The 21396-nt window shown below is 42.2% G+C and overlaps 1 protein-coding gene across 1 annotated transcript in view; it reads right to left on the bottom strand.

Annotated features, from left to right (window-relative positions):
* The window catches only part of TMEM178A (transmembrane protein 178A), a 51321-nt gene continuing 29925 nt past the window's right edge, over positions 1–21396 (bottom strand). Inside the window, exons 2-4 of the mRNA XM_049652248.1 lie at positions 14574–14687; positions 11333–11470; positions 1–991 (exon numbers count right to left, since the gene is read on the bottom strand). Coding sequence (XP_049508205.1) covers positions 750–991; positions 11333–11470; positions 14574–14687 — 494 coding nt within the window. The 3' untranslated portion in view covers positions 1–749. The remainder of the gene's footprint in view (positions 992–11332; positions 11471–14573; positions 14688–21396) is intronic.

The following is a 21396-nucleotide window of genomic DNA, read 5'->3' on the forward strand; positions in this document are numbered from 1 at the left end:
ACTAACAAGAGGGCAGTCATTTAATGCAGAAATCCAGTTAACAGAAAGAGACAGAGATTAACCAACAGGGAAGACATCGAACAATACTGCATAGTGTCACGGATTAGCTCTTACACGGTTGGTCTGTTTTTCTTAGGATTTGGATTCCGGTACAAAGACAGAGAAGAGACTTCCATTAAAAATAAATAAATAAATAAATAAATAAGGCAACAGAAGAGGAATCTTCCCGTGACAAGGAACACCCACCAATGATGCACAGATATTTGGTGCTGACACAAGACACCATTAGGACACGTGCCGAAGGGACCGCATTAAAATTTAACAAGCGTGGTACAATGACAAGAAAATTATACTTGCTTTGTTATGAACCCTTTTGCAAATAGAAAGGACTCTCGGGTAATTGTTATATACAAACTTTCTGAAATAAACGGCAATCATACAAATTTTCCCATTGCAATTTCCCCTTTTTTCTAAACCTAGAAATGTTCCATGGCACTGCTCCCAATTTCTCACAGTCAAAGCATAAATAGTCATTAAAGCACTTGAATCCACAGTAGTCTTGTCCGTAGAAAGGTATGGAGGTTTTGCGTGATTTTCTGTCAGTCGTCCAGAAAGGGCTGGCAGGCAACGGTTCGGAACGTAAAAGACCGCTTTGTGCTTGGGATCCCGACTTGAATTCCACCACGTTCCTCTCAGGAGTCGTCGGCACTGTGGACGGGCCACCGAGCAGTGAACTTGAGTGCGGACAGTCATACCGTGGAGTCCCTGCCAGACTTTAGATGTGCAATCTTGGTCCGGCTAATAAACGGATAAGCGATGCACAGACCTCCGGCTGCCACGATAAAGCCCAAACTGCACCAGGCACAAAAGATGGACCAGCTGTAGCCATGTTCCACGTCATCAGGCAGGCTATAAATGAGCTTCGGGAGCCGGTGCAAGTCGTAGGAGATGCTGGCAGCATACGTACAGAGGGAGATGGTGCAAAATATCCCTATAAATAATGCAAAAGAGAACACGGTTACGGTGTTGCCTGCTAGAAGGCAAGGGCCACACAGGCTTCTGTGAAAATCGGGCCAACTGATGAGGTGGTCACTCCAAATTTGTAAAGGAGCTGTAATTCCTGCGCTGGAAGTCGCCTGACTTCGTTCCACAAACACTGGAGAAACTTTCGTGCGCCAGGCTGTACACGAGGTGTTGGAGGTAGAAGAGGAAAGAATACAGGAGGAAATTCCGACATCTTGAATTATTCAGAATTAGCTTGCTTGGATTTTATGTATGTTTGAACTTATTTTTGGCTTTTGTTCCTTTTTTTTTTAAATTTTTTTAATGTTTATTTATTTTTGAGAGAAAGAGAGAGAGACAGAGAGAGAGCACAAGAAAAGGAGAGACACAGAATCCGAAGCAGGCTCCAGGCTCTGAGCCGTCAGCACAGAGCCCGACGCGGGGCTCGAACTCACAGACCGTGAGATCATGACCTGAGCCGAAGTCGGAAGCTTAACCGACTGAGCCACCCAGGCGGCCCCTTGGCTTTTGTTCTTAAAGCAATAAAATAAAAATTCCAACTATTTTTGAGGAAACAATCTTTTCTATCATCATTCACACCTAATACGAGAGTCTTCCTTTCCCCTTGTTCTGTACATGATGGGATACATTTTTATGCAGTTGCAAGCATCACACAAAGTCTGTTTTCTTTTTCAATTACTATTTTCATTAGTATTTACCATGTTCCCTGTAAATAATATCTTACATGAAATTTTCAAGTGCTAAATTATGTTTTAAGGTACAGGGCATGGTATATACTAAGGCCTCAACAAATCATTGTAGGTTTTTTTCAATGGATGAATAAAAGCTTTTAAGTGATATAAATTAAATCCAGGATGTTGGAATTGATGTAAAATATCTGAGTTAGGAGATAATATACTTCAACCATTCAGAATATAGGAGGCAATTTGAGTGACATAAAGAAAATGGACAGGGACCCCTGGGTGGCTCAGTCAGTTGAGCGTCTGACTTCAGCTCAGGTCATGATCTCAGGGTTCGTGAGATCGAGCCCCGTGTCCGGCTCTGTGCTGACAGCTGAGAGCCTGGAACCTGCTTCGGATTCTGTGTCTCCCTCTCCCTCTCTGCATCTCCCCTGCTTGCACTCTGTCTCTCTCAGAAATAAACATTTAAAAAAAAAAAAAGAAAAGGGGCGCCTGGGTGGCTCAGTCGGTTAAGCGTCCGACTTCAGCTCAGGTCATGATCTCATGGTGCGTGAGTTCGAGCCCTGCGTCCGGCTCTGTGCTGACAGCTCAGAGCCTGGAGCCCGTTTCAGATTCTGTGTCTCCCTCTCTCTCTGCCCCTCCCCTGTTCATGCTCTGTCTCTCTCTGTCTCAAAAATAAATAAACATTAAAAAAAAATTTTAAAAAAGAAAAGAAAAAAAGAAAATGGACAGACCCCAAATTTTACTTTTTTGTACCAACACACATATGTATAATTGTCTTTCCAGAACGCTAAAATCAAGACTTTGATAAAAATTCTCCAAACACAGTATTTTTAGTACTTAAGTGATGTTCCAAGGATATAGATGGTCTATTCCACCACAATGGACTGCCAGGGGTGCTCCTTTTGATGGGCAGGGGATCAGAATGTGGCAGTTGCTGACGATGGATAATGAAAACAGAAATGAACACCTAGTGCAGTAATGGGATGCCCAATTCTGTTCCAAGCCCGGTGCCTCTCTGCTTCATACTTTGGTTTATCCCAGCGTACAATGGAGGTTGTATCTATTTGCTTGAAAATTGCATTGAGGATATATTAAGCATCTCCATAGGTAATAACATAGATTTGAGGGCTAAAAAGAGAGGGCCTAAAGTAACAGATTTCCCTTCATCCTTTTTAATAGAGCTCTGGCGATCAGAAACACTAGCAGAAAACCAAATTCAGTGCAAGCAGCAATTGGGAGAAAATGAAGGTGACCTTAACGCCATTTTTAAGTGCCAGAATTCTGCCTGCACTTAAATCACATAAGGGCACATTGCCTGAATCCTTTTCCAATTGTGCATTTAGAAAAGAAATGTTTCAAATTAAGAGGATACTTGATCTGAGATAATTTGATATTTCCGACTCTTTGTCTAATTCTGTTTTTCCAAAAAGGATACAATCTTATCTTCTGACTTCCTGCTCCAGATTATTATGGCAAACATATCATTTTGAGTTCCCCAAAGATCAGATGGAAATAATTCTTCCATAAAGGAACAGGCCAGTCGAAAAATAATACTCCTCTGCTTTTTTCAAACCTCGTGAAGAGCAAACGTTCTTACGTTTACATGAATGTTTTCACTGGCACCAAAACAAAGCCAGTGTTTCTATATAACAAAGTCCTTCTAAGGAATGCTGGTCATAGAACAATAAGGCAGTTAGAAAAAATTGATCTCTGGAGTATCAACAGGTAAAATATCATAATAGAACAATGACCCATTCACAGGAAAAACAACTCTATTCTGCATTCAGCTGTCTGCACAGAGCTGAATGCCTAAAAGCAAGGCTTTTTACAAGTAATGTAGGTTTAATGACCTCTGAAAACTTGAGTTCAAACTAAGACTTTTAAGCATCCTTTGATGTCCAAATGCATCGGGCTGAGATGCGGGAAATGTGTATTCTGGTCCCCAGATCTACCGCTGATCACTGTGTGACCTTGACATTACCCGAGTCTTAGTTTCCTCAACCAGGAAAAAGAAATGGGGACTTAGTTACTGCAGACCCTTACAATATCAGATTTCTGTGATTCTGTTATTCCAAAATAAAGGCACGGAGCAAGAACATTCCCCACGCCCACCACCAAAAAAAGAATGCCATGTATATACTATATATGCTCCCGTTGATTTTATACTGAACATTGATTTTATTAGCACCTCTCCCCTGCCAACTCCATAAAATTGCTTTTGGTGAAATGAATTTTAGTATAACACCACTGGCACTGAATAGAAGCGGGATTATAAGAAATCATCTACCCTGAAGGCTTAACCAGAAGGATGATTTTCTCTGCCCCTGGTGTCATGAATGATTGTGCCTTATGTCTATCCATAGATATCCATAGCTCATGGAGACTGGGAAAGATGTCACTAACAGAAATTCCTTTCTCTGGGGCACCTGGGTGGCTCAGTCAGTTAAGTGTCTGACTTCATTCAGCTCAGGTCATGATCTCACGGCTTGTGAGTTTGAGCCCCGCACTGGGCTCTGTGCTGACAGCTCAGAGCCTGGAGCCCGCTTTGCATTCTGTGTCTCCCTCTCTCTCTGCCCCATCCCCACTCATGCTCTCTGTCTGTCTTAAAAAAAAATAAATAAAACATTAAAAAAAAAAAAAGAAATTTCTTTCTCTGACCAAGTTCCTGAAACTCCCTAAAGCTAATCAGTGGCCCACCATGAGCAAAAGTTGGGTACTTCATGTCATGCTTTTTGCTACTGATCTCACCCTCGGACCCATCTTGCCTTGCAAACCCAATTGTCCCTGTGTCGTATTTGTATTACTTGTATTTATTTTATGGTGAAATATCTATGTCTCTCAAGTTCTTTTTGGAAGAGGGCACTTGTCAGATCTGGATGAAAACCTGCCTTATTTTCTGCTGCCTTTACTCACTTTGCTTAAAGTTGGCGGGAGGGTTACTGCGAACCCACAAAAATTCCCCCGTCTGCCCTTCTCCCTTCCCACCAGTGCTCTCACAAGCTGCCCTTCGGTGACATTTTTAATTCTTCCAAGATGCTTTTGAAATTGTTCTGAGAAAGAGGAAAGCAAAGATGAACAAAACAGCATATGCAAGAGTTCCTCTTTTTCAGACTCTCACATCGTTCAGAGAGCTTGAACATAGGTCGCTGCCACAGCTGCCTTTTGTGGGATGGGAAGGCCTGTTTGTGATTATTTCCAGGAAATGTACTGACAGGAGACAAAACATTGTTTCCACCTTGCCCAAAAAGACTTTATAAAAGAGGCCCAACCCACTGAAGATATTTTAAAAAGGAAAAAAAAAACTCCAACACTAAAGACACCAAGAAAGAGTGTTGATCATATTATAGGATTAAGGCCCACCTTCATGACCTTATTTTACCTTAATCACCTCTTTAAAGACCCCATCTCCAAATGCAGTCACACTGTGAAGTAAGGGGGGTTAGAACTTCAAACATCCGAATTTGGGGAGGGATACAACCCAGTCCATAACATCATCTGTGGGTGTAGTCAATGCGTGAAGTATATTTCTATTCCTTTCATAGGTCTTAGCAAGAGTTTACTATTTTAAATGTTACTTGATCAGTTATTCAGTGATCAGTTATCAAGCATCTACTATGTCCCAATCCAGTTCTGATTATATTAGAGGTGGTTTAACGAGTCCTTGTTGGTCACAGCCATGATGGGTTTGACGTCGCCATGATCAGGAACCTACTTTGCTCTCCGGCATGCATCTCAGGGCAAGGTAGTAGAGACCTCCTAGACTTTTGGTAAGTTCCCCATGGAGTCTAATAGAGCTGAGCACATGGAGTCAACAAAACCTGATGAATGAAACTGAGTTCTACAACACACTGAGTTCTACCAATCTAAGGACCAGTTCATCCCAAATTACCCCGTGTAGGACTTACCCCCTAGAGCCAGTTATTGCTGTTAATGCTGCATTTTTATCATTAGCAATCTAATTAATGCAAGGTATGGGGCAGGGGTATGAAAAGATAAATAAGGTACCACGCCTGTACTCAGAAAGTTCAAAATCTAATGGTCCTTCCTGATGATCCATGGAGAGAGACGTCGTCTCTCCTCCATTCTTCCCCGAGGCGTTCCTTCCCTTTCGCTCACTCCCTGACCAGCCAGAAGTCCCCCTCAGCTACCACTGACAGTCTTCAGCCCAGCTGGTGGTGCCTGGGGAGAGAGGTTCTTGAGTCCCAGCCTCAGTCATGGTTATTGCTGGTAGCATCTTCAAAACAGTGAGTAATTGGGGGTATAGCTCAGGGGTAGAGCATTTGACTGCAAAAACAGTGAATAATTACTGGTTCTGAAAAGCCCTGTATGCAACTCCTTTTCTTATAAAATATTAAAAAGTTTTCTACCAATATTCTTAATTAGAAGATACCAGGATATCACAGAATTATAGGGTTGGAAGGGATCTTTTGCGGATCAGGATGGAAGTAAATTTATGCAGCCGTCCCAGATCATCAACCTAATTTCCTTCCCTGAAATCTTCAAGGTGCCTGTGGCCAGCTGGCAAGCTGTAATTAGGGTAACTGGGCCCACTCTTCGGACCATCCTCCTTTGATGTGCTTAACAGTCCGAAAGGAGTGAGGCCGCCTCACCCTGGTTAGCCTGCTTGATAAATAACACAACCGCAACACCCCAAGGCATAAACATTGATTTTTTTTTTTTTTTCCCTCCTTCAAAAGACAGCCTGCCCATCATTCTGGTCTCTTTGCTCTTCCAGCAAAAATGCCTCCTACGATTTTTCACGCAGATTGCCCAAAAAGCCATTCCTCAATTGTCTTTCCTAAATGAATAGGCAAGACTAACAGCAACAGACAAAACTTAAAAAAAAATAAAATAAAATAGAAGGTCCACAATCTGCAATTATTAAATCCAAAACATCCACTCTTTTCCTGAAAAGTTGCAGCAATCTTGTTTAATGCAAACCCTGACCTGATGTGACATGAGTCTATTTATAGTCCTTATTGATCCTGCTTCATGTGAATATTCATATGTTTTGCTGCAGAAATGTTAATATGTTTGATTTCAGACCCTGCTGAGGGTGTTAGTCACCATATTTACCTTTCTAAAATGAAACTTAAAAATCCTGAATTCCAAAACACATCTGGCCCCAAATGTTTCAACTGAGGTCCTAAGGACCTGTGGTTTTAGGTCATTATCAATGGATAACCTAGATAATTTCATTTATCTACTACAGCGAAGTCTTCCCCCCCCCCCCCTTAATGCATCGAAGCAAAGGAAGGGATAACCCAACATGGGTGTTGACTGTCCCTGAGCTTTGCTGGGCAGCCTGGGCTCTGTCACTTTTTGTCGGCTGTCACAACACTCACTGGACAGCCCTGCCTGTGAAGGGGAATGATCCAGTGGGCAGTGAGGCCCCCATCGAGAAAGGCCCAAGCTTTACCCAATTTTTGAGATTCCCAAGATTTTAAAAGATAATAAGACAAAAGCAACAGCAATATAAACGTTACATTTTAAAATGTTTGCTTTGAATAAGTTAACCCTTTTAAAGATTTGTGTACATATAACTGAAATTATAAGTATCATGATTATATCACCACGGCGATGCATCATTGAATGTTGATGGAAATAGGCTTTCACAGCACTCCGAGAGCAGAAGATAAACTGGAAGATGTCTTAATCCCTCAGCCCTCTGCGGCGGGCCTCTTCAATCCTGTGTGTGTGTGTGTGTGTGTGTGTGTGCGCGCGCATGTGTGAGAGAGAAAGATAGAGAGAGGGAGGGAGGGAGGGAGAGCTCAGAGGCCATGAAGTCAAAAGGCTGTATCTGGGGGGCTCTGGGGGATGTGAGGCCTTCCCCGGGTCCTGCTAGAAGGCCCCTGGAGAGGCCCCAGGGGAGAGGAAGGGGCCCAGAACGCGGCTCCCATTGTGAACAGTCAGCAGCACTGCTGGTCCACATGTGGGTAATCAAGAGCTGTCTGTATGCAATAAGGCAGAAGGAGGAAGACTGTTTCAAAGTTTCCATTTTAACATCTCAAACTGTCACATCCCTGATGCTCTCCATTGAAGGTTTGGCTAATAAGTTCAGGCGGAGAACGAAGATGCCAGTGCATTAGAAGGGGCTAAGTTTAGCATCAGAAATCTGTGGGAGAGATGCTGACAAGCGCTGCCGAAGACACTTCTGCTTAATTAAAATCAATTCTTTTAACCCTTAGTTGCTCTCTTCCACTGCTACTACATATGAACATCCTCCAGCTAATTTATCTCGTGCAGTGGATTAATGTCGCTACCCCGGCATTTACAAAGGAAATATAAAGGCACAATTTGAAATAGCAAAAATCAAACAAACCTCTCTAAACCCTACAAGGAAGGGAACAGATGAACACAACACAGCATATCCACCCCTCGGAAGAGCATGTAACTATGGAATACCATTGAAAACAACAGAGCAAAAAAACAGCAGAACAATGTGGGGAAAGCTTATGGCAGGATGTTATTTTTTTTCCTAATTTTTTTTAATGTTTATTTATTTTGAGAGAGAGAGACAGAGACAGAGAGCCAGAGCACAAGCAGGGAAGGGAAAGCAGGCTCCAGGCTCTGAGCTGTCAGTAGAGAGCCCGACACGGGGCTCGAACTCACGAGCTTTGAGATCATGTCCCAAGCCGAAGTCGGACTCTTAACCAACTGAGCCACCCAGGATCTCCCCTTTCTTTTTTAAATTTTTTTTAACGTTCATTTATTTTGAGAGAGACAGAGACAGAGTGCAAGTGGGGAAGGGGCAGAGAGAGACAGGGAGACAAAGAACCCAAATGGAGGATGTTAAATGGAAGCCCAGAAGACTAAATACTTTACTGTGATCATGGTTACAAACATCTTTTTTTTTTTTTTAAATGAGGCAAACTCATGGGCAAGATTTGGTCCAGAATAAGAAAAATATTTCAACAACCTCCTTTTTCAGCTGGTGGGATCTACAAGAGGATTTTCTCCTTATTCCCAAATGTTGGGCCAACCAAACATTTGTTTGGCCAACCAAAAGCCAAGAAAACTGGACGATGTCATGTTGTGTCTGTTAGTCCTTCAGGACTGGTCATCAGACTTCAAGTTTCTAAGCCTGGGGTATGTTTTTTTTGGCTGTTGTGGGGTTTCTGTGATTGTGGCTATTGTTTTGCTTGTTTCGTTTTTGTTTAACAATTGCACATGGGCTTTTGATGATAAATCCTGAGGATGCCTGAGTCAATCTGGCTCGGAGTTCTAGTCCACATGAGGATCAGAAATAAGGGCTGAGCATGGAAATGTGGAGCCGGGGCAGGACGCTTGGCTGCTAGCCTTTCTCCCTGCCTACCCAGTGCTCAACAACCACCCCCCTTTATTTAAAACCAGTCCGGCCTGCGACCTTCCTAGGAACTCTCACTAGCCCTGGCTTTTATGGCCCAGTGGTTTATTTTACTGCTAACGATTGTTTTATATCTAAGAGCATTCTAAATTATTTATGCCTTACCCATATTAAAGTGTGCTTTAAAACCACCACTAAGGTTTTCTTGTCTATAGCTTCTCTCATTTTCCTGACAAGGGGATATAAGGTGAGTCTTTCCAGGGTTGGGAGGGGAGGCGAATCTGCAGTTCTTTGATGTATACACGGACAAGAGTCAGGAAAATGGGGGCTCAACCAATAATGGGAGGGAAGAACATGGATGAGATTTTTAACGACCATTATGCCCCAGCAGAGGCTTAAAGGGATCCTCTGGGCAGACAGGCCTCTCTGCTTCTTTGCTACCCTGACTCATCCATTCTACAATTTGGATTTTAAATGAGGTACCCAATGGCTAGTCTGGAGGGTTCAAATCTTCCTCCAAAACCTCAGGACCTAGAATTTTAGCCTCCCTGTGCTACAATCTAAGAGCATTCACCAAAATATGGAAAGCTCAACTTGGTTTTCTGCTCAGACTACTCAGGGGCCGTGTGACCTCAGACTGTTCTGTCAGGGTGCTTACGATGACGATGACCCATCTTGCTCACAGAGAGAGAAAGGGGCTGAAGGAAGGGCCCCTGCCTGTGACTTGGGTTACTTAGGCTGCCGATTGTCCGACCACACCAGAAAGCAAAGCGCCACCTACCTGTCAACCCTGAAAGAAGGACAGACGGGAAACGGTGCCAGCCAATGGTGTCAGGCATCATTGCCCCCAGTTAACAGGTGGGGGAGCGGCTATTAAGGAAGAAGCGCTAGCAAACCCAGGTGTGGTCGTTTGAAAAACTGAACTCCAGAGAAATAGGCAATAGGCTTGTTCAAAATGGCGACATATGCAGAGTCATATTGGCTCCGATACTGAGTAGACTTGTGAAACTGTTAATTTGGCATTTACTAATCACTAATACATTAATTATCTTGTGAAAGAGGAAAAGGGAAAAAAAGGTTTCTTCCCTGTAGCCGCCTTCAGTGTTAGCTGTCACCTCAGCTCCTGCCTCCTTTTTAGACAAAAGCACCCTTCACCTGCTAATCAAAGAGACCACAGGCCTGTCTCCACACACTACCCCCTTTCCAATACCCTGCTTGAAGATCCCTCTTCTGCTTAAAACCTGGTGGCTTCCACTACCCTTGGATTGAAATCCAGCCACTGCCTACATCTCCCACCTCAAGAGACACTATCCTTTTTCTCCCTGCCCTCCAACCACACCGGTCTTCTTCCCATGGCTCGAGATACACCAAGCCACCCCTGCCTCAGGACGCGGCTCGCCCTGCAGCACATGCCCACCCTCTGCCGGCTGCTTTCCATGATTTAGCTGGGAAATCACCTCAGCCAGGTGTTCCCTGAGACCCCTATTCCACCTTCTTTGTTTTCCTCACAGTATTTATCATTATCACAAGTTATGGTCTCTGTGTCCCTGCGACAGAAATGGAGAAGGATTCTGTTTGCCTTATTCATGGTGTCTCTGGTACCTAGAGTAGTAAATCCTCAAAAAAACATCTGTGGAGTAATTTGTGTGTAAAAATGACACCACCACGGTGCCTGGGCGGCTCAGCCGGTTACGCATCTGACTCTCGGTTTTGGCTCAGGTCATGATCTCACGGTTCGTGGGTTCAAGCCCCGAGTCTGGCTCTGTGCTGACAGTGTGGAGCCTGCTTGGGATTCTCATTCTCTCTCTCTCTCTCTCTCTCTCTCTCTCTCTTTCTCTGCCCCTCCCTCACTCATGCTGTCTTTGTTTTCTCGAAAGAAAGAAAGAAAAAGAAAGAATGAAAGAAAAATGACACCAAAGACACCATCACTAAGAGAAGTACTTTGAGTTGACTTTCAGCCTTGGAGGCGGGGCGGGTTGTGCTGATCACTCTTTCTCTCCTTGCAGGCTCCTGATAAATGATGACCAGGGCTTGCCAGGAGTCCAGGCCAGGGCTAGGGACATGGTATGAAGCAGAGACAGAAAATACAGGGCTGGCTCATACGGAGATCAAGCCCAAGACATTTCCGTCCAACCTTCTCGGGGCCCACAGTGGAGAAACCAGGCCTGTACTATTAACACTGCTGTTTTCTTTAAATTGTGTATTACCCACAAAAGCCAAACGACCTCTGGTTGCCCTTTTCACAAGTGAAAGCAAAATTAACAGAGCGAGGCGGGCCACAGGCAGGCAGCCTCCACTTTTGCTGAGGTGCTGGGCGTACCTGTCATGAGGAAAAGGAGTCCGGCCACGTGTTGGGTCAAGCTTTCCTCCCAGAAGAAACTGACCGTGGCCACGATGCAGCCACAGAGCAGGACGGCTACAGCCATGCCCAGGAAGCCGGCAGTGATTCTTCTCAAGTCTACTCTCGAAACACAAACATTCCGAATGAAAAGCAGAAGCAGCAAAGTCATTGAAAACCAGAGAACGAAGAGCTTTGTATACACATTGTCAAAACTACTAAGTGACACAGGCAGTCTTAGGGTCTGTGGGGCTGAGGTGGTTTAGGGAAGTCTCCAGGTATTCCAGAAGAGGACAGATGGGGTCCAGCACATCCGGGGGGCAGAGTCTACCTTCTCTGAGTCCACGGAGAAGTCTATACCCCACGGAGAGGAGGCCAGAGGACCACGCCAGGGTAAACCTGGGTAATAGATAGCAAGTTCCTTAATGTACTGAGAGTGAGGTAGGTAAGAGAAATATCTTTACTTCCCTTAACAGAGTGATGGAAATGTAGCTTACCACCACTGTACCGGCCCTACTTAATCCGGCTTTGGAGAAAGAGCCCACAAAGCGTGTTACAGTGAAATATGGTTTTACCTGAGCACCTCGATGGCCGATTGTTTTATTTCTCGCTTACATCTACTCCCGCCTATTTTCAAAAAGGATTTGAGAAAGTGGAGGCAATCGTGGTGACTGAAATGGGGCCCAAAGTGCACATATGGGATATCTGCTCATAAACTCCCTCTCCCCTTAAACACAGGCCCCACAACCCAAGTACCCATTTCCACAGGCTGAGGAGAGACCTTTCTCATGGCCAAGTGTCCGCCGTAGACACAACCGGCAGGTATGGTCTGTCACAAAGACGCAATCGGGATCCCGGAGCCAAAAACCCAGCCCCTCTACCACCTCCTAGGCAAAACCAAGAGATGGACCGACTGCAGGCACCTGATGTATTGTCACTCTGATTGCTACCCTCAAGCAGTGCTCTGATTGCCCACCCTCTGCTATTTCACTTCTTCTATCTCCTCACCTTTTGTTTGAACAAATGTACATTTTTAAAATTGTTAGCTGAATACCTGTGACCCTTCTTAAAACAATAGATCTCAAGCAGAGATCTGGTGCCCCTGAGGCCAGTCGATAGCTCTGGGCACCCTTGGACCATTCCTTTTTTTTTTTTTTTTAATTTATTTTAATTTAATTTAATTTTATATATGTATATATTTTTATTTTTTAATTTTATTTAAATACAAGTTAGTTAACATATAGCTTAATAATGATTTCAGGAGGAGAATTTAGTGATTCATCCCTTACATATAACACCCATTGCTCATCCCAACAAGTGCCCTCCTTAATGTCCATCCCCCGTTTATCCCATACCCCCCACACCTCCCCCCAGCACCCTCAGTTTGTTCTCTGTATTTAAGAGTCTCCTATGGTTTGTCTCCTCTCTTTTCATCTTATTTTTCCTTCCCTTCCCCTATGTTCATCTGTTCTGTTTCTTAAATTCCACATATGAGTGGTATCATATATTTACTTTCAAAGGGATTTCCCATTTTCAGCTCAGAGCATTAAATGAAAGCAGAGCATCTCTGCCTAGATGAGGAAGTGTAGACACCTCATACCAAGGGCCAGGGACAGTGATAATTTAAAGGGGCTGAGTTTAATGTTAAGGGTATAAGTCATTTGGAGACATCCACATCTGAACAGGGGAAATGTCAGAAGAGTTCAGTCATTAGTATCTCAACTCCCTAAATTCCCTGTGGTTTCAGTAGTAATTCTGTTGTCTATGACCATTAAAAGGTACAAGGTTCAGATATAACCCACATAGGATTTGCATCAGTACCAGACATGTTAAGTTTATCTGATAAACAAGGTACAAATCACCAAATATAACTTTCTCAGAAAGGGCTATGCATGCAGATACCGAAAGTCTCTTTCTGAGAGAACCTCAAAGAGGATGAAGGGAACACTCAAATACCGTCTTGCTGGGCAACAGCAGGGCACAGACTCCTTGAGTACAGAGGTGACGCTCTTTCTCAGGTTCCTATGTCTATCTTTTCTCACCAGACAGAAAAATCAGTGACTGTGTGGCTTTCTAGACTTGTTGATTAAGGCAAAGAATTTCAAACACGCTCATAAAGAATTCAGATGTGAGAACACTTAGATAAAACTCTCAGATCTGCTGAGAAATGCTTGTTAAGATCAGCCAACAAGAGAGAGTTCTCAGGGAGTCATAGCACTAAGGAAAAAACCACATTTCAGCCAATGACTTTCCAAGTCCTAAATCTGCCAATCAGAGTATGTGTAACAAACATTGAGACTGCTGCTGGAGCCGTGTCATAAGAGCTTCCATGGTCGGGTGTGGAGTTCAAAACAGAGCCTTTCATCTGCAGAGATTTCCTCACAAAATGAGGTTCTGCTTGGTTTTCTGCAGTGGCCTTGGCCACCCAACTGGATCACCAACGTCCTCACTGCTTATTTCATTGGCAAATGACAGTGTCGGCCTCTGATTAGAGTCTAGTTTTTCTCTCTCTCTTTTTTTTTTTTTTTTTTTTTTTGCTTTCCTGAGTCATCTATCACCAGGCAGCATGAGTCAGCAATTTTCAGGTAGATATCTGCCCTCTTTGGTATCACATGGCATGGTCCTTTCTAGATTTTCACATTTTCCTGACAGTGAAAAAGAGTAGTTCCCATCATTGGGATGTCCTCTGATAACAGACATCCTCTGAGAAAATTACAACATGCACTCATAAAGATATTTTGGCAGAAATACCAAGGTCTGAGACAGACATGGTAGCTAAAATGAATATTCTACAAACGAAACAAAACCGAGAGTACCTAAGGTATAATCTCCTTGGTTTACTAACCTAAGTGGCAGAGCAGATCTTCATGCACGATGACTTGGTAAAGAAAAGATGCAGGAGGCCATTTGGGTACAGATCAGATGCCCCCAGGGCAGAAACACACACACACACACACACACACACACACACACACACACACACTGCCCTGTCTCGAAAAGCCTCAGGCCTGATTTTCACACGTTCCACCTGTAAACAAGTTGTGACCGTAACCTAGCGAAATGACTCCCTGAGTCTCTGACCAAGTCGGATGGGGCCCACGTAGAATCAGCACACGTAGAATCAGCACAACGTCCTTCCGTCCAAACCTGAGAGGGCTGGTGGGAATACTTTTTGTGCGGCAAGACACCATGTCCTCTCTGACCCATTCCCAGAAATACTCACGAAGCAGGTGCCATTCATCTTGCTGAATTGTCTTGGTTAAATTGAAAGGAATGTTTCGTAAGCGGATTGGCTGAGAAAAGTGGTACTTGATGGCTGTGCATCGCTGTGCAATACCTTGAAGGAAATAAGAAATGCGATTTACTAGTCCGTGTATTTGTAATAGAATTCTGGAGATCTACAGCCCAATAACGTGTCCTGAACTGGGTTGAATGGGGGGAGGGATAGGAATCACCTGATGACTCTCAGTGATACAGGCAAGTCAGAGCAGTAAAAATCTAAAATGTGAAATAATTTTTTAAATCATGTGTCACTTGTGAATGTCATAAATTTGATAAAGATCTAAACTCCCCAAATTGTTTTTCAACGCTGAGTTTGTGTTAACTAAACACAAAACTCCTCAAGGAAAAACGGCCTAAAAGTATACATGTGGTTGGGGGAAATCAGCTTAAAATTTTAAGTTAACCCAGATAAATTACATGTGTCTGAACTTGATCCAATCTCAAACTCTCAAACGGGTTGCATCAAAAAGTTCATTAGGAAGTGTGTTATTTGGAAACCAGAAGACATTATTCTATGAAGACAACCCTCTACGTGGTGGCTTAGGTGGTGATTCAGTCACCAGATAACCCTCAAGAGCCTATTTAACCCCAGGGCAGCTGATGCATTTCCTTAATACAAATTTTACTGACCTAAATTCTGGGTCCCAAGAGAAAGAGTAATACTAAAAGTAGAGAGGGAAATGAAAATTAAAGTAGAGAGGAGAAAGAAAAAACTTTCCCTACCTTTTCTGGCTGCATGCCCAGCCCTAGGCACAATATTTTGAAATGAGCAAGTATACCCATCGATTTATCTAGTATCTTCTCCTACCCTCTCTCCCAACCCATGCTTTTATTGCATAAATGAATACGGGCTTATTTTTCCCCTAAAATCTTCTGAGCCCCATGATTCAGCCTGAATCCTATGATAACCCTGCAGCTACTAAAAAAAAAAATCCTCATAGATGCAAATAAATGTCTAATTTCTGGAATTTAATTACTTATAGAAATAAAACTTTGGGGGGCACACAGGTGTCTCAGTCAGTTAAGCGTCTGACTCTGTTTCGGATCAGGTCATGATCTCATGGTTTTGTGAGTTTGAGCCCCACATCCGGCTCTGTGCTGACAGCTCAGAGCCCGGAGCCTGCTTCGGATTCTGTGTCTCCCTCTCTCTCTGCCCCTCCCTTGCTCGTGCTCTGTCTCTCTCTGCCTCTCAAAAATAAATCAGCGTTAAAAAAATTTTTTTCTTTCAAGTTATAAAAAAAAAAAATGTACATTCCTGGATGGACCCCACCCAAGATATTCTAAATCAAAGGATTTGGGATGGAGCCAGGAACCTGAACTTTAACAAACATCCCAAGTAATTCTGAGGCAGGCAGTCCTTGAATCTCACTTTGAGAAACACTGCCCCAAGACTACCTCTGCTTTGGGGAAGATTTTTCTTTTCTTTTTTTTCATCATGAAACCACCAATTCCCTCAAAGTTCGAAGCTCTATTTTTCTCCTTGTTTTTTCAACATGGGCCCGTGGCAGTGGTTCTGTGGTCTAAGGCACATAAATTAGATGTTTACATAGAAGTCAGAAAACGCCTGTGCTTAAAAAGAACAAACAATCTAGGACGAGAATAGTAGCAGATAACATGCTGCAAAGGTATTAATAGCTTGCATTTGTATTTTTCAAAACTGTCATTCCAAGCGGTATTCATCCTCTGGCTGACCTTGAGGCTCTGTAAAGCAGGGAGTGAAGGCTAAGGCAGAGCTGAAGACATGAACGACATCCACACAGAGCCCATCAGCAAACACTGGGACTTATTAGTTCCAGGCAGCTAAGGACATTTCTGTCCATTAGCTTCACACACAGCTGGTCAAGCAGAGACTTCAGGGGCCACATATGACAAAGAATAGAGACTTTACAGAATCAGTTAAGGAAAGACACTAAAGAAACCAACACCACCACCACCAAATAATAATAAACCCTGAGGAGGAAGAAGAATCTAATTTCTAGAGTTGCTACATAATGTGGTTTGATGAACCACAAATAGGATAAACTCAAAGGGAGCCACACCCAGACACATCATAATCAAACTCCCAAAAGCTAAAGAGAACATTTTGAAAGAAGCAAGAGAAAAGCAACTTATCACATACAAGCGTTCCTCAAAAGAGTAGAAGATGATTTCTCATCAGAAATTATGGAAGCCAGAAGGGAGTGAGATGACATATTCAAAGCAACGAAAGAAAGATAATTAATCAAGAATTCTATATGCAACAAAGTCATCTTTCAGAAATGAAGGAAAAATTAAGACATTTCCAGCAAAACAAAAACTGAGAGAGTATGTCACTAGCAGACCTGTCCAACAAGAAATACTAAAGGGGGTCCTTCTGGATGAAAGGAAAGTACAGTAACTGAATCTACATGAAGAAATAAAGAACATTTGTCAGGGTGCCTTGGTGGCTCAGCCAGTTAAGTGTCCGACTTCGGCTCAGGTCGTGATCTCACGGTCCGTGGGTTTGAGCCCTACGTCAGGCTCTGTAGTGACAGCTCAGAGCCTGAAGCCTGCTTTGGATTCTGTGTCTCCCTCTCTCTGCACCTTCCCCGCTCTCTCTCTCTCTCAAAAATAAATAAACATTAGAAAAAAATAAAGAACATTTGTCAAGGTCATGACATGGGTAAACATAAAAGACAATATAAATGTACTATCTGTGCTGTAACTTTTTTTCTATTATCTGATTTAAAAGACACAAAACATTAACCAATAATTGTAAATCTCTGTTGAGGATCATACAATGTAATTTGTATGATAATAACCATGCAAAGGAGAGGAGAGGGAATGGAGCTATAAAGCAGCAAAGCTTTTATATACGAGTGAGATTCAGTTGGTATTAACCCAAACTTGATTGCTATAAATTAAAATGTTAATTGTAATTCACAAGGCAACTTGTGTGTGTGTGTGTGTGTGTGTGTATACATACATATATAATACATATTTAAAAGGTTACTAGAAAACATCCATTTAACACAGAAGAAGACAGTAATGGAAGAATAGAGGAGCGCATAGAAAACAAATAGCAAAACGGCGGACATAATTCCTCCCTTATAAGGAATTACATTAAATCTAAACAGATCAAACACTCCAATCAAAAGACAGAGATTGGCATTATAAATAAAACAGCGTGATCCACCTATATGATGGCCACAAGAGACACACTTTAGATCCAAAGATGCAAATAGGTTGAAAGTAAAAGTACAGAAAAAGATATACCAGGCAATCACCAAAAGAGAGATGGGAATGGTATACTAACGTCAGATAAAATAAACTTAAAGACAAAATTTTTTACTATAGGCAAAGACATTTTAGAATGGTAAAAGGGTCAATCCCCTGGGAATTTATAAAATTATAAACACATATGCACCTACTTACCAACAGAGCCCCCAAAATACAGGAAGCAAAAACTGAAGGGAGAAATAGACAATTCAACAAGAATAGTTGAAGGCTTCAATATCCCACTTTCAAACATGGTACGACATTTAGAAGATCAGCACAGAAATAGAAGATTTGAACAACACTCTAAAACAACTAGACGAAACACATCTATAGAGCACTCTACCCAACCACAGCAGAATACACATTCTTTTTGAGTGCACATAGGATGTTCTCTATGATATATGTTAGACAATAAAACAAATCTCAATATATTTAAAATTATTAAAACCACATAGAGTATGTTCTCTGACCATACTACAATGAAGTTAGAATCAATAAGAGAACTTGAGACATTCACAAATTTGTGGAAATGTAGTAACACACTCCTAAACAGCCAAGTGTTCAAAAAATAAATCACAAGAGAAATTTAAAAGCACTCTGAGATGAATGAAAACTAAATCACAGCATACCAAAATTTATGGGATGCAGCTAAAGTGGTGCTTAGAGGAAAATTTATAGCTGCAAATGCCTACATTAAAAAACAAGATGTCAAATCAATAACCTGTCTACCTTAAAAAACCAAAAAAAGAAAAGCAAACTAAACCCTAAGCAGAAGAAAAGAGATTATATAATTACAGTAGAAACAAATGAAGTAGAGAATAGAAGAACACAGAAAATAAGCAAGACCAAAAATTGGCACTAAGATTAATAAAATTGAAAAAATTAAGATTAATAAAATTTAGTTAATCTAACCAAAATAAAAAAAAAAGAAGACTCAAGTTACGAAAATCAAGAATAAAACAGAGGGCATTACCAATATGGAAATAAAAAGGATTGTAAGAGAATATTGTGAAAAAATTATATGCCAACAAATTAGATTATACAGATGAAATTTGTAGAATGACATAAACTACCACAACTGACTCAAGTAGAAATAGAAAATCTGAAAAGATCTATAATAGGTAGAGATTAAGGTAGTAAATAACTTATTAAAAATCTTCCAATGATGGAGTGCCTGGCTGGCTCAGTTAGTAGAGCATGAGACTCTTGTTCTTGGGGTTGTGAGTTCATGCCCCGTGTCAGGTGTAGAAATTACTTAAAAATAAAATCTTTACAATTAAAATCTTCCAGTGAAGAAAAGCCCAGGACCATACATCCTTACTGGTAAATTTTACCACATATCTGAAAAAGAATAACGATCATTCATAAACTCTTCAAAAAAAAAAATAATAGAATTCCCAAATCATTCTAGGAGGTCAATATTACACCTGATACAAAAACCAAAAACATAACAAGTAAAGAATATTTCAAAATATTCTTGTGACTATTATATACAAAAATCCTCCACAAACACTAGCAAACTGAAATCAGCAACATATAACAAAGACTATGCATCATGACCAAGTGGGATTGATATCATGAATGCAAGACTGTTCCAACATGTGAAAATCAATTAATATAATAGGCCTTATGAAAAGAATAAAGCACAGAAACCACAAGATCATCTCATAAATGCAGAAAAAGCATTTGACAAAATCTATTTGATGCTCACCCACAACCCTATGAACCAGATTAAAAAATAATAAGTATGATTTGCTCCATTAAGTAGGTAGAAAAATGTGAAGTTCAGAGACATTAAGCAACTAGCCTAAGGCCACAATGCAAAGTAGTAGTAACCGAGCTTTTTTTTTTTTCTCTCTTTTTTTTTTTAACGTTTATTTATTTTTGAGACAGAGACAGAGCATGAATGGGAGAGGGTCAGAGAGAGGGAGACACAGAATCCGAAACAGGCTCCAGGCTCTGAGCTGTCAGCACAGAGCCCGACGCGGGGCTCAAACTCATGGACCGTGAGATCATGACCTGAGCCGAAGTCGGCCGCTTAACTGACTGAGCCACCCAGGCACCCCGTAACCGAGCTTTAACATGTATGCTGTCATCCAAATTTTGTATACTAGTCACTCAGGAAAGTTAGAAATCCTCAATCTTTTAGAAGTGCATCTTAATTCTGTGGGTGGCTGCAACGAGTTATTAAGCAAATTGTCAATTTATAGGGAAAAGCACATTTTTTTCATTTTTTTTTAAGTTGGCTCCACGCCCAAAATGGAGCCCAATGCAGAGCTTCAACGTGCAACCGATCAAAAGTCAGTGGCTTAACTGACTGAGCCATCCAGGCGCCCCCATTTTTTTTGGTTTAGTAACAACATGTGCTCTTTTGGAAACAAAACTTAATTGAGGCTTCTGTCTGTATATTACCCATACCTTTTGATAATGTTATTTGGAGACTGGATTGACTCTATGGCTGACTCAGTGACTTCATTCTACCTGCATCTCACAGAAGCTGCTTCATGCTCAAATGGAGTGTGGACTGAGTAGAAACCGTTCTCCGAGAGCGCGAGGGGCTGGCCCTAGGACAGCTTCTATGCTAGGGAAATACATGGTTCCTTTTACATCACAGGGGACATTCTCAGGGCTCATCTCAGCCCCTTGCTAGGAACAGGCACGATCCCAGGAGGAAGAGCCACAGAAAGGAGGAAGGCAGCTGGCCAGTGCTCTCCTGCTTCCCCAGGGGCATCCAGCATGTGCCAGGAGTGAGGTAAGCAGTGCTCACGTAGCCAAATTACCTTTCCTTCCCCGCTAGGCTCCCAGGCTAAATTTAAACTGCCAAGCGCTCTGAAACGAGAAGAGAAAGGAGGTGTGGAGAGTGACAAGGTCTGGACCGGACGGTAACAAGCAGTACTCAACAATCCCACTGATTGGGAGCCTGCTGGCAAGCCCAGAGCCCCTCAGCTGAGCTTGCAAGAAAACAGTCTACGGCTCCTGTGCTCCACTCCCTTGGAAGATGATCAAGACTCCAGGCAGAATTAGGAGACAAAGTGGGAGTGAAGGACAGATCAGCAGCAGTGTCAGGGGCCCACATTAGCTGTTGTATTTCCTTGTTCTTAAACTCCGCTGCTGTCTCAGAAAGTCAAATAGATTCGAAGGGGGGAGTATATTATTAAGGTCTGGCTTCTTACAGCATACGCTTTAAACTGACAAAATGAAACTTGACAAAAATCACACAGGAAAAGACCTGTAGTTGCTTGACAGCTTGCCAAAGACAAATTAGGTCCTTTTGATGAAAAGACATGTGTGCGTGTATGTGTGGATGGTGGTAAAGACCGAAGTTCCGTGCGATGTTATGTTAAAAAGTGATACTGTGGAAATCCACAAGGAGGCATTAGCTTCCAATTTTTTCAAAGCCATGCATGCAAACTTTGAAATTAACTGGCTTTCTGGGTATAGACAGCAATGAATCTGGCTCTCTGAAAAGGAACACAAAAAGCATGAGCTCATAGCACCAGATGGCATCACACAATGGGGGGAAGAAA

This window comes from Panthera uncia (genome assembly GCF_023721935.1).
Source record: "Panthera uncia isolate 11264 chromosome A3 unlocalized genomic scaffold, Puncia_PCG_1.0 HiC_scaffold_12, whole genome shotgun sequence".
NCBI classification, from domain to species: Eukaryota; Metazoa; Chordata; class Mammalia; order Carnivora; family Felidae; genus Panthera; species Panthera uncia.